Source organism: Pelophylax lessonae, assembly GCF_965119305.1.
Source record: "Pelophylax lessonae genome assembly, chromosome: 1".
Taxonomy (NCBI): domain Eukaryota; kingdom Metazoa; phylum Chordata; class Amphibia; order Anura; family Ranidae; genus Pelophylax; species Pelophylax lessonae.
This window is the reverse complement of record NC_138768.1, coordinates 722,255,016-722,269,772: the sequence shown is the minus strand read 5'-3', so window position 1 is coordinate 722,269,772 and position 14,757 is coordinate 722,255,016. Positions and strand designations below refer to the sequence as shown.

Here is a 14,757-nt window from a genome sequence, read left to right as displayed (position 1 = left end):
TTCTCAATGATATTTGAATTAGCTAAATATTATGTTATTGCCCATCATTAGGATGGGACCTGGAACCTGTCACCAGGGAGGAAACTTGACAAGAATATTGGAAGTAATAAGGTTTAGATGAGGTAGCAGAATGGTGTCCTTTTCCTTCATCTTTTTTTGTCATTGTCTCATTACTTGGCTGCTCCCATTATATCACTGGCATTCTATTTATATATAGTATGTATATATACCATTTAATGATATGTTGCCCCGAAATGTATTTTTCTTAATAAAAGCAAAATTCCTGGAATGTCTCCATCAGACATCCTAGACAGACCATATCATATGTTGAAGTATTATCAAACTTGATGATGATGCGTGGATGTAAGAATCAAATCTTCCTGGTTATAAAAGTGCTTAGTGAACCAAATAAACTCTAGATATTGTGGGAAAATATTTTAAGCTCTACAATCAAAAACATGCCATAGTACCTGTATTTAGCAATTGCTTGAAAACAAAGACACACAAGGCATCTTTCAATCAGGAGAAGTAACTAAAGAACTTGTTTGAGACAACAAGCCAAAGACAATAAATACATTTCTGTAGTATTTTTTAAGAGAAATACTTTTACCCCCTTCACCATCCTCCACAATTTTACATTTACTGGGACAATGATGGAGGCTGCTTATGCTGATCTTTCTTTTTGAAATCCTTGTTGTCTTGCCTGGCTGTCTTTGTGAGTTGCTGACCCAGAACACATACACATATCAGAAGCTCTGACTTCAATCTGCCTTCAGTGCCAACATACTTGTTTTGAGTCAGAGGGGTTGATTTACTAAAACTGGGCAGGGCAGAATCTGGTGCAGCTTTGCATAGAAACCAATCAGCTTAAGCCCCGTACACACTATGACAAAATCGGCAAATAATCTACTGGTTTTCCTCAATGTTTCACAGCAAGTCGGAACAGAGGCTAGAACATGTATGAAAATTCTCGTACGCCCGATTTTCCTAAAGTGTGTACAGGGCATTAGAAGCTGATTGGCTACCATGCACAGCTGCACCTTATTTTTAACTCTCTAGTTTTAGTAAATCAACCCCAGAAAGAATGATACAAGTAAATCAACATCCCTGCAAGCCAATTGCATTTTTCAAAAGAGGTCTACAAAGTTCATTCAGGAAGAGGTCTACAAAGTCTCTTAAACTACTTGCCACCTGCCCACCATCAAATGACGGTGGAGGAGCAGTGCAGCTCTCGTCCTGGGACACCGTTATATGATGGTGCACCAGAACAGCCTCTCTCGCATGCCCGCGATGAGCACGCAGTGCGGCGATCCTGGCCGCGCCATGTTGCTAGGACATGGTGCGACCCGATCTTGATAAAGAGCCAATAACATGGCTCTTTACCCATGTGAAGGCTGTGTACACAGCCGGTCACATGTAAATGAGGAAGTGCCGTTTAACGTCTCTCCTCTCCTCACACTGTCTGTGTGTGTGGTGAGGAGAGCCAATCAGCGGCTCCTCCTCAAAGGGAAGCCTATGAAAGGTAATCAGGGCACTGATGATCAGTGCCCTGATTACTGTAAAGTAAAAAACAGTACCCATAAGTCCCCCCAAGCAATTTCCATCAGTGCCCACCATCAGTGCCCACAGTGCTCACAAGCAGTGCCCACAATCAGTGCCCATAGTGTTTCCAGTCAGTGCCTGCTCATCTGTGCTGCCCATCAATGTCCATCAGTGCCACCCATCAGTGCCGCCCGTCAGTGCCCATCAGTGCCCATCTGTGCCACCTGTCAGTGCCGCCTATCAGTGCCCATTGGTGCCACCTCTCAGTGCCCATCAGTGCCGCCTATCAGTTCTTATCCATGTTTATCAGTTCCGGCTATCAGTGCCACCTATCAGTGCCCATCAGTGCGACATATTAGTACTTCCTTATCAGTGTCACATCATCAGTTCCCATAAGGGCCACCTCATCAGTGCCCATAAGTGTTGCCTGTCAGTGCTAATCAGTGTTGCCAGTCAGTGCCCATCAGTGCCGCCCGTCAGTGCCCATCAGTGCCACCTGTCAGTGCCATCTATCAGGGCCACCTGTCAGTGCCCATCAGTGCCACCTCTCAGTGCCCATCAGTGCCACCTATCAGTGCCCATCAATGCCGCCTATCAGTGCTCATCAGTGCCGTCTATCAGTGTCACCTATCATTGCCCATCAATGCAGCATATTAGTACCTTCTCATCAGTGCCCATAAGTGCCACATCATCAGTGCCCATCAGTGCAGCCTATCAGTGCCCATCAGTGCTGCCTCATCAGCGCACATCAGTGGAGAAAAATTACTTATTTTCAAAATATATTCACAGAAAATAAGAAAACTTTTTTTTTTCAAAAATTTCTGTCTTTTTTTTTTTGTAAGAAATAAAGAACCCAGCAGTGATTAAATACCACCAAAAGAAAGCTCTATTTGTGTGAAAAAAAAATGATAAAAATTTCATATGGGTATAGTGTAGCATAACCGCGCAATTGTCATTAAAAGTGTGACAGCACTGAAAGCTGAAAATTGGGCTGGGCAGGAAGGGGGTGAAAGGGCCCTGTATTGAAGTGATAAACTGAAAGTTCAGTTAGGCTTTGAAGCTGAACAACAGGCTCAGAAAACCTTGTTTAAATAGAAGATTTGTGCTGTAATCCGAGTAAAACTTTACCTCTGTGCAGGAGCTTCTTTTAATAAATGGGTTGATTTACTTAAACTGGAGAGTGCAAAATCTGGTACAGCTCTGCATAGAAATCAATCATCTTCCAGGTTTCATTGTTAAAGCCTCATTGAACAAACTGATGTTAGAAGCTGATTGACTACCATGCACAGCTGCACCAGATTTTGCACTCTCCAGTTTTAGTAAATCCACCCCAAAGACTGGTCACTGCTGCTCTCTCTCCTTGTGATGGGTAACTTGTCTTGTCTCCTCCCCTCCTGTAGTATTCTACAGACAGCCTGTAATGGTGGAGCTTGCTTTGCCCCCTCCTACAGATCTGTACAGCACAGTGATGATACCATTGCTTCTTTTATAAGGTAAAGGTATCTGGCATTTGGTGCATACAAAATAACTGCTACCCTTGTGGCTATTGAGAAATATATTTATTTAAATACATTTTTTGGGCTCATAAGGTACCAATACCATTACTCTGAACACATTTATTTCTAGCAATAAACACTTTCTATATCACTTGCTGTTTTTTTTTTTTTTTTTCTTTTTTCTATTCCACTTGGGAAAAAGGTAATACGTATTGTTTCTATCATAATAGCATGTTAGTCACTGACATATTCACCTATAGAAACCTTTACTGGGAGAAGAATGTAGGTCGACATTGTTCACCTCTCCTTTTGAAGATGCTATCCGTCTGATTGCCATGCTGATCCATTGGCTTCTCTAATGTAAGTCACAAACCTGGAACAAGTATTCTGGTCAAGTGGTCTGACATCACTGTGACCTAACTTTCTGCATATGTTTTCTGGGTTAGTGACTCTGACAAAGTATTGAAACTAGAGTCAGCCGGTATCTAGTATTTGTGAAAGGAGGTCAGCAATGACAGCCTATGTGTTTCCATATAGATAGATTCTATTTCATTGTTTTTTGTGCAATAAGTAAGTGCTGCAACTATAACATTTTGGCTGGAAAAAAAGTCCTTTTCTTCAGAAATGCATTATATAGAGAATGCTACAGTAAGCAGATTATTTTATGTAATCTGTTTTAATTTAATCAGCTCTGATGGAATCCACTGACACATAACAAGACATGCCTATTGGGCAATATCTCATTATAGCGAGCTGGGAGCTGCTTCTTTGCTTTTCATTCACATATTAAACCCTCTTGAAACCTTGAATAGATTTTTTGCACCAGAATTTTGTTTTTACGGCAGATATTGTAAAATCAAAGGATATTCCTGTCTATAAAATAAGTTATATTTTCTAGGAGCTGGAAATAGCCCCTAAGTGATGATTCTTTTACAGTTTTGGCACAACTTTATTTTACAGATAAGAGCTAGCTGTACATGTACTTTACTTGATTGAAGTAATTATATTCATCTTTATGTCACTGAAGTAACTATTTTAATCTATATCTGTTTATTTTATATTCTGATATATGTAGAGTAAGTATTAAAAAATAAATTGTGAACTTAAGATGTTCAAAATGTTATCTTGATAATAAGATTTATAGCACATTTAAAGGGTTTTTTTTTCTGAATTAAATCAATCTATTAAAATAAGAATACATCACAGCACGAGAAGTTATTCAATCTGGATATGGCCATATTTATAAAAGACTTACCACACTGCTCGCTGAACATTTGGGGTGCATTTGTTTGGTATTGTACCGCCTAGATATAAGCAGTTAATGTCACCTACCCTTTGCATTGACATAGAAAAGAGGGTTGAAGTGAGCCAAATACTTCTGATTATGGAGTGCTAAGGCTTTGCTGATGTTGATACAAGATTCTATGAAGCCTAAAAATCCATCACTTCCTAGATCTATAGACATGTGCCTATAGAGAGAAAAAAACAGCTAAGTTAAACTGGTTACAATTAGATACAGCTAAATTTTAATTTAATGGACCTAAAAGGATTTTCAGAGTGATCTTGGGAGATATCTTCTGGCTTCTTCTCCTTTTATCTTCCTGGAAGATCTAATCACCTAGAGAGCATGTGTGGGAGGTTCATTGTTTTATATATGTCTTCATAATGTACATTTTTTGCACAATTTGGGAGTGGCTGGCTCAGCTCTCTAGTGGCATACTGAGAGGCTGAGCCAGTTGCTGGTTCATCTAGGTGGATCCCAACATTGTTGTTACTCCTGTTGTGTTTCATGTTTTTACTCTTTTTTTTTTTCATGTTTTTTCTGTATAAAAAATGCATAGTAAGATCCAGCATTATTAAATGGAGTTTCTGTAACACTCAGAAGCCATTTAAAGCCACTGCACCCTTAGAAGTAACCCAAGCCTTCTTAATTTCACACTCCATACTGACTCACTTCTCCTTTTATCTTCCTGGAAGATCTAATCACCTGGAGAGCAGAAAGTGTGGGAGATTCATTGTTTTATATTTGTCTTCATAATGTACATTTTTTTGCACAGTTTGGGAGTGGCTGGCTTAGCTCTCTAGTGGCATACTGAGAGGCTGAGCCAGTTGCTGGTTCATCTAGGTGGATCCCGACATTGTTGTTACTGCTGTTGTTTTTCATGTTTTACTCTTTTATTTCTTCTTTTTTTTCCTGTATAAAAAAGGCATAGTAAGATCCAGCATTATTGAATGGAGTTTCTATAACACTCAGGAGCCATTTAAAGCAACTGCACCCTTAGAAATAACCCAAGCCTCCTTAATTTCACACTCCCTACTGACTCGAAAAGCTCTTTGCATGTCAAAAACACTTTAATGTGATGTTTTACTATGAGTATTTGCAGGCTGGCACACACTCAGATATATTCATCAATCTTTTACTAGAGAAGAAGAAAAACAAATGTTCAGATCAGTGCGAAGTAGATGTGTCCTTGATTATGTATGAAGATGACAAATAAGTGCCTTTGTGCAGTAAAAATGCACTGAACCCACACATTTTGTTATGCTTTGTACCATATGAGTAAGCAGAATGGGCAAAATTCAAAAAACTTTGAACTATGTGTGCAATAATTATTTTTACACTATAGGATCAGCACTTTCATGCTTTTTGACAAATAAAAAGGGGGAAAATGCAGGAGAAATCCTTACTATGACTTTATGAAAAGAATGCTAATGTGTTAGGAGAGCATATAGGAGGCATGTATCAAAGGAACCTGAGAGGAAAGCATTTGATTTGAAAGCAGCAGAAATGAAAATGGTTTTGAAGCAGATGGCATCTAACTTCAGTTTGTGTTTCATTAATGGGTACCGTGTAATCATTATCCCTTATGTATGTATAGCTGGTCACCATTTAGCTTTCTATTTTACATATTTCCAGTGTAGTTAGAACAATTCCAAACTTAATAATATAACACATTCTATAGCATGCTCTTGCAAAAGCCAATTTAAATTCCCATCTTGTACCAAAGTTGTATGCAGGTACCTAAAGCAGCTTTAAATGATGTTTTACTTGTTCCTTTTTTGCAGTACTTTTTCCAACATACCTTCCATGTAAATTTGAAAAGTATTCATTATTTATACAGATCAGTTACAAATGAAGGAGATTAAAGAAAAAGAATAATTGAAGTGTGTTTAAAATGCTGCAAAGAAAACTATGCCATTACCCTAAAAAATCTTTGGAATGTTCCTCACAGTTTTCTTTAGAACTAATGATGTCTGGGGTAATGCATATTTAATTGTATCAGGAAGAACATTCTGCATATTTTACAAGACATTCAAAACTACCAGGAGACATAAACAAAGAAACAACCCGTGCTGCACAATTGATTTGAGGGCCCCCAAAATAGGTGCTTATTGAAATATTAATATGACTTCTGTTTTCCAGAAATCATGATATACAAAGTTTTCACTTAGTCAGTCTTGTAATGATATTTATCTAATTAGAGTATTTTTTTTTCTATATTCAAGAAATCGTGAACCATATGGTACATCCATAACATGTTTATTTAATAGATGGATTTAAGCTAGTTTAATTTCGCATTGATTACTACCTTAAAGCAGAACTTCAGTCAAACAGCTAAAGATGACCATGTGTATATATATATATATATATATATATATATATATATATATGTGTAGATGTGTATATATATATATATATATATATATGCATGTAGATGTGTATATATATATATATATATATATATTGTAGGCTTGTGAAAATCATATAATGCCCCTAACAAATGATTACGATGTGCATAATATAAAAAACATAACCATAAATTAAACATAAAATGAATTATTGTTTAAAGGAGTTGTAAAGTCAGAAGGTTTTATATCTTAATGCATTCTATGCATTAAAATAAAAAACCTTCTGTGTGTAGCAGCTCCCCTCAGCCCTCCTAATACTTACCTGAGCCCCCTCTCTATCCAGCGATGTCCACCAGTGTCTCAGCTGTCCGGGACTCTCTCTCCTGATTGGTTGGGACACATCAGTTGCCCCATTGGCTCCCGCTCAATTAGCCAATCAGGAGAGAGAGGAGGCGGGCCAAATGACAGCTCCATGTCTGAATAGATACAGGGAGCTTCAGCTGCTTGCTGTGGGGTCACTCAACAGGAGGGAGGGGCCAGGAGCAGCATAGAGGGACCAGAGAAGAGGAGGATATGGGCTGCCCTGTGCAAAACCAACTGCACAGAGCAGGTAAGTATACCATGTTTGTTATTTTAATAGAAACAAAAAACAAGACTTTACAATCACTTTAGTTTATGGTGATGTTTCTTATATTATGCACATTGTAGTCATTTGTTAAGAGTGTTATGTGATTTTGTAATTATGTGATTTTCACAAGTGCTGCACTGCTGTTTTTCTCTCTTATGTATACCATGTATAAGGGTATTGTGCTAGCTGCTTTCTATTATTCTAGGTTTGGGCCTCTAGTGCCTTTTTTTCTATATACTATATATACGGATATAGAAATACGGGACAACTTAGGGAACAGTGACCATAGGTCAATTGGTTTCAGTATTAATTACAGTAATAGGAAACACAAGGGTAATATAAGGACACTGAATTTCAAAAGAGCCAATTTCCCTAAACTGCGCTCGCTGCTAGAAAATATCAAATGGGATAGAACCCTGGGAACAAAGAACACGGAGGAAAAATGGGAGTGCTTCAAGAGCATACTTAACAAGGGGGTGGGCCAATGCATTCCACAGGGAAATAAATTTAAAAGAGCAAAACTAAACCCTGGGTGGCTAAACTCCAACATAAAAATGTATATTAGAGCTAAAGAAAAGGCCTTCAAAAAATACAAGACTGCGGGGTCATTGGCAGCATTTAAGCACTACAAAGAGTGTAATAAGAAATGTAAAGACGAAATCAGGGCGGCTAAAATAGAACACGAGAGACATATAGCGGAGGAGAGTAAAAAGAACCCCAAGAAGTTCTTTAAGTATATAAACAGTAGGAAAGCGAGGCCAGAGCACATTGGCCCCATAAAAGATGATAAAGGAAAAATGGCCACAGAGGACAGAGAAAAGGCGGAAGTGTTAAATAATTTATTTTCTTCAGTCTTCACAAAGGAATCGGAGGGCTACACGAACCCCGCTTGTAAGGCCGAACTAAATAATACACCTCAGGAAGTGCCGCCATGGCTAACAGAGGATAGACTTAGAGCTAAACTAGAGAAACTTAACATAAATAAATCCCCGGGACCGGATGGCTTGCACCCAAGGGTTCTTAATGAGCTCAGCCAGGTGATTGCCAGACCATTATTCTTGATCTTTAAGGATAGTTTACAGACGGGTATGGTGCCAGCTGATTGGAAAAAGCCAACGTGGTGCCAATATTTAAAAAGGGGCCGAGATGTATCCCGGGTAACTATAGGCCGGTCAGCCTAACATCAGTAGTCTGCAAAATTTTGGAGGGGATGATAAGGGACCACATACAAGACTTTAGTAATGAAAACGGTATTATAAGTAGTAATCAGCATGGATTCATGAAAAATCGTTCGTGCCAAACCAATCTATTAACCTTCTACGATGAAGTGAGCTGCCACTTAGATAAAGGTAAGCCTGTGGATGTGGTGTATCTGGACTTTGCAAAGGCCTTTGACACCGTTCCCCACAAACGCTTACTGTACAAACTAAGGAAGGTAGGTATGGACCATAAGGTGAGTACCTGGATAGAGAACTGGCTCCAGGGGAGAGTACAGAGGGTGGTGATTAATGGGGAGTACTCGGATTGGGCGGGTGTGGAAAGTGGGGTCCCCCAGGGTTCTGTCCTGGGACCAATCCTGTTTAATTTATTCATAAATGATCTAGAGGAGGGGATATCTAGTACAATCTTAGTATTTGCAGATGATACTAAATTAGGCATGCCAATATCTTCTATGCAGGATGTGGAAATCTTGCAAGCAGACCTGAACAAAATAACGGAGTGGGCAACTACATGGCAGATGAGATTTAATGTAGAAAAATGTAAAGTAATGCACTTGGGGGCCAGAAACCAGAAAGCAAGCTACTAACTAGGGGGGGAACCTCTGGGTGAGTCTAGGATGGAAAGGGACCTGGGGGTACTGGTAGACAACAGGCTTGGCAGTGGCATGCAATGCCAAGCCGCCGCAAGCAAAGCCAACAGAATACTGGGTTGTATAAAAAAGGGGATTCACTCCAGAAATAAAGAGATTATTCTTCCACTCTACAAGACTCTGGTTCGGCCACATCTGGAGTATGCTGTCCAGTTCTGGGCACCGGTCCTCAGGAAGGATGTGCTGGAACTGGAGAAAGTCCAGAGAAGGGCAACAAAAATAATTAGGGGAATGGAGGACATCAGCTATGAGGAAAGACTACAAGCACTGAACCTATTCTCTCTGGAGAAGAGACGATTGAGGGGGGATATGATATCAATGTACAAATACTGTACTGGCGACCCTAGCATAAGGAACAAACTATTCAGAGAAAGGAGATACAATAAGACACGTGGCCACTCACTAAAACTTGAGGAAAGGCGGTTTAACCTTAAAGTGCGTAAGGGGTTCTTCACTGTAAGAGCGGTAAGGATGTGGAATTCTCTTCCACAAGCTGTCGTATCAGCGGGGAGCATTGATAGTTTCAAAAAACTATTGGATGGACACCTTAAAGACCACAACATACAGGGGTATACAATGTACGGTTAAAAGCAAACACACACACACATCATAGGTTGAACTGGATGGACTGATGTCTTTTTTCAACCTCACTAACTATGTAACTATGTAACATATACTTACTTGTCCAAGGATTTTCAACTCTCTACAGTCTTATGGTTTACACAGTTCTGTCATGCAGTTTCCTGTGACACCCACTGCTACTAGCTCCATGAATAATGAATCAGCATTATTATTATTGTCCAATTAGCGGGGAGATATTTTAGAAGCAACAAACCTAAACCAGACTGTATAGATGTGTGTGAACACCGCTCTAGGTCAGTCTCCCATCTACACCTCCACTAACATTCAGACCAGGTGCTGGCCCCATACATCATGGATTCCAATGAGCAAATAAGAATTCTGGTTGGTTGCACATCCAATAAAATTACAATTTATTCCAGCAAGTCTATTAAAACGTGTCCAAAAACATAAATAGAGGGGAACAGCATCACCGGCTAATGTGTTTAATGCTTCCTTAGCGCTTAATCAAAGCCCACATGACCTCATGTTAGCTATGACTAAGCGCTAAGGAAGCCGGTTATGCTGTTCCCCCCTATTTGTGTTTTGGACATATTTTTATGGAGTTGCTGGAAAAAAAGGTGATTTTCCTGGACGTGCGGCAAACCAGAATTCTTTTTTTTCTCACTAAACCAGACAGCAGTAGAGAGATCTGCCTGGTTGTATGACTGATGTGTGTAAAGATTCGCAGGTGCACATTTTTGAATTGTGTATTATGTGCTTTAAAGAAGAAGGAGGATGGGTAAGACAAACACAACATTTTTATGTGACTTTGAACGGTTCTGCTAAATGCTATCCACCTAATAATTAACTTCTGCCATTATTGGTAATTTAACTCTATTTCCTACAACATCAAGCCCACCACTTTGCATGTGGCTGCTAAAAAAAGTTATGCCACACACCCTCACACCTTAACATTCATTGAATAGAATGTCAGAGCTGCCACAGTGACGTCCAGAAACAAAAGAGGCTTTTAATACAAGAGTAAGGGGTAAAGCGAACACTTCCGAAATATAATGTGCTTCATATACATATTACAGTAGTTTAAAATGGCATAATTGAGGCAAAATGGTACATTTTTTTTTAGTATACTCTCTTTCACTTAGTTGGCCTGTGCCTTGTGAAGTTATTGTTTAAAAAACAAATACACTGAAATTAAAATACTAACCTCTGTATTTTTTTTTTGTTTTTTTGTAGGAAATATATTTGTCGTTAGTCTGGCTGTGGCAGATCTTGTGGTGGCCATCTACCCATATCCCTTGGTACTGACATCGATATTTAGAAAAGGATGGAATCTTGGATATCTCCACTGCCAAATTAGTGGATTCCTGATGGGAATAAGCGTAATAGGATCTATATTCAACATTGCTGGTGTTGCAATCAACCGTTATTGTTACATTTGTCATAGCCTCAAATATGACAAATTATACAGTGACAAAAATTCATTGTTCTATGTGATTCTGATTTGGGTGCTAACATTCATTGCCATTGTGCCAAATTTATTTGTTGGATCTTTACAATATGATGCTCGGATCTACTCATGTACATTCTCGCAGTCTGTTAGCTCCACGTATACCATAGCAGTGGTATTTTTCCATTTTATACTCCCGATTACTATTGTAACTTTTTGCTACTTACGTATTTGGATCTTGGTTATACAGGTGAGACGTAGGGTAAAACCTGATAATAAACCTAAACTGAAACCTCATGATTTCAGGAACTTTTTGACCATGTTTGTGGTTTTTGTGTTATTTGCAGTCTGCTGGGCACCACTGAACTTCATAGGTCTGGCTGTGGCCGTGAATCCAGACACAATTCTCCCCAGAATTCCTGAATGGTTATTTGTTGGCAGTTATTACATGGCATATTTCAACAGTTGCCTTAATGCTATTATATATGGTCTCCTGAACCAGAACTTCAGGAGGGAGTACAAGAGGATTATCATTTCTATTTGTACTGCAAAGATATTCTTTCAAGAAAGTTCCAATGATGGACCAGAGAAGAATAAAAGCAAACCATCACCAATGTTGACAAACAACAATCAGGTCAAGGTTGACTCTGTGTGAATTTGGATCATGTTTGCATATGTAAATCATATTAAATGAGAACTCCATTCACAAAAAAACATAATGTTTGTTCTTACATTGGTTTTGTCTCAGGTTTTACAATTCCACTATTTCTGATATGCTGGCATTGGCAATTAGTTAAAACTAGGGGTGGTCTAGGACTAGGTCTGAAGATGACAAAAATAATTTAAATAAATTAATTTAAAAAAAAATGTATGTACTTAGAGAAAGGGTTAAAAATTACACGTGTTTTCTATATTTTTGAAAAATTCGCTACATAGCATATTACACAGAAAGAACTGTGCTGATTAGTTTTATGTTAAATTACATGCTTACACAGCATGGAAACCAGTATATAGTTATTCCTGAACAGCCCAAATGGGGTTTCCAGGGGCAGCAGTCGGAGTTATTTTTCAGTGCATTTTATATTGTTTTTTTTTTTTATTTTTATGTTAGAACTTCTTACATACACTATTTTCCATTTAGCTAATTAGCAACATGGCTACTGAAGTTGGAGTCACTGAGAGATACAGGAAAACACATAGATAATAACCCACCATGGAAAAATGGACTTGTGAACCACGGATGCCAGAAGCTGGTTTGAATCAGTCAAGCCAATCATCCTTAAATGACTGAATATTCAAGCCAATTGGCCCATTCTAATTTCTTGCTCCCCCTAGAAATTTTTTGGATTAAGAGTTGATTTGTTCATGTTGGTTTACTGGCATGGCTTTATTGGCTATCAGAAAAATTATATTACCTGCATTGTGCCCCCATCTATGTCCAGTACAAAGCTCAGTCCACCTGTGGCATTTATTGTAATGTAAATTATACAGGGAATCTATCTGTGGTCAGTGGTTTTGTCATCCGGAAGTTGGCATTATTTAGCAGCCAATTTGTCATGCATAGACAGGCTGTCAGGAGGAGAACAAACAGTAGCAGCCGTGCTGCAGTATGTAGTGGTAGGACTGGGCCAACAGTGCGTACATCATGTGGATAGGTAATAGCTCTCAACCCCAGGCTTCTATCCACTTTCCACACTGCCAGCCCCAATCTCCATCTATGTGTCGCATCACTGCACCTTGGCCATTTGACTGCAAACCACTGCCTTCTTCTAGTAACTAGGAGTAGGTGGAGCAGTATGATGTGTATTGCATTTGTATGAGCTGTACAAGTACAGTAGGCATCATACTGCCCTTCCTTTTAGTTGGTAGAAGATAGTAAGGGGCACCACCACCCCATATCTCCCACTATGTGGTTGTATTACCATTTTTCTCCTATGGCAGGTAAATCCACCCCCTTATATTAACTGTATACTACCCATTACTGCAACATCCTGCACTAACAAAGGCACATCCAAATAAAAAAGCTTAGGTGTTCAGGGTTTTAATACCTAAGACAGTAAAAAGCAATGCAGCTGTTTTTCCCAAGCTACAAACCCCTACATTCTATAATTCTACTGTACTGGGAATCCTTCTTTTCTGTAAATGCAGTAAAGGGTTGCATTGTAGATAGCAGAAAGGTAAAAATGTAGGCAAGTAGGCAATAACATGCCTAACTGAATACTTTTTAAGGTGCAGGTTTTTTGAACCAGTTAACCAAAAGTTCTCTTTTCAGATTTTGCAAGTGATTGCAAAAGTCTGCACCTCAAAATATATTTATTTAGCTGCACAAAAGATATTGTTTACATAGTTTTTTCCTTTTCCTTTTATTTGTGGGGATGAATAGTTTGCTGAGCTATGCTAGAAGACAGGATATCACGTTGCTTGATTTAAAGTAGATAAAAAGAAGTCCAAAACCCTCCAATAAAATACACTGTTGCCTTCTTAAAATTGAAGTTACAAGTCATTACTTTTGTAAACTTGTTTGTAAACCTGAAAATTGGTCTATTCCTTAGTTTACGATAGCCAGTAGAGCTGGTGAATCGTGACTCTTTGCCCCTTTTGCTAAATTTACATTTAGAAGCACCAAATGACAACAGAGAGAAAATCTACTATTACAAAGCCATTTAAGTCAAAGAGCTGTTGGCCTCAATTCCTTGAATTTGTATATTATGGCAAACTTTTCCTTTTTTAACAATAGAGTTTTACTGAGTTTTTTTTTTCTTTGAAAAGCTGTGTACTTCTGTATAATATTTAAATAAGAGAAAATTTTAACGAACATACATACAGTGATTTGAAATAAATGTTTGAATGGAGTTTTCCTTTAATATTTAATGAAGCCATTTGTACCATCTGGTGTAAATTTCCAATAAAACCATGTGATATTGCAATACAATACCTCTACTGAAGGAATTCAGGGCACATTTATAGATGTCTGTATATTTCATTCATGCAAACTGTTTTGCATTGTGTTAATTTTATTCTTGGGGAAAACCAGGAAAATTTACTTGTGTCTTTATCATATCCATCGTATTCAGTTAACTGCACATACTCACACATAGAAGTAAGTTTCAGAATACTTAGAGATGCTTCAGAATGAATGAATCTATTCTTCCGAAATATAATACACTGTTAGTAGCACTGGCACGTAGACTCAATGAGGGCTACATCTGAGTGCAGAGGTATAACTAAGGACAGGCAGCCATAATAAAAGCTCTGGGCATTTACAAAACAACTTGACCTCATCCTTAAGGTTGTTTCAAAAAAGTTTAATTTTCTACATATAAAAATACAGATTACCACTCTTTTCTGATATACACTAGAAACGGGAATGGAAGGTTCGCATTTGTTGCTTTAGGCAGCACTGTTTTTTCTTTAGATGCTTTTATGCATAAGGTTCACCGTGAGAGCTTTGAGATAAAACAAAATTACATATTGTATTGTGGTTTGGTATTTCACTGGCTTAGCTGCCAAAAGCAGAAATTGATTCTTACAATATGCTATTAAAAAATAAAAAATGTAAAAG

The 14,757-nt window shown here is 38.4% G+C and overlaps 1 protein-coding gene across 1 annotated transcript in view; it reads left to right on the top strand.

Annotated features, from left to right (window-relative positions):
• Positions 1-11,958, top strand: part of MTNR1A (melatonin receptor 1A) — a 394,902-nt gene extending 382,944 nt beyond the window's left edge. The window contains exon 2 of the mRNA XM_082243481.1: positions 10,982-11,958. Within this exon, the coding sequence (XP_082099607.1) occupies positions 10,982-11,850 (869 nt within the window). The 3' untranslated portion in view covers positions 11,851-11,958. The remainder of the gene's footprint in view (positions 1-10,981) is intronic.
• The last annotated feature ends 2,799 nt before the right edge of the window (positions 11,959-14,757 follow it).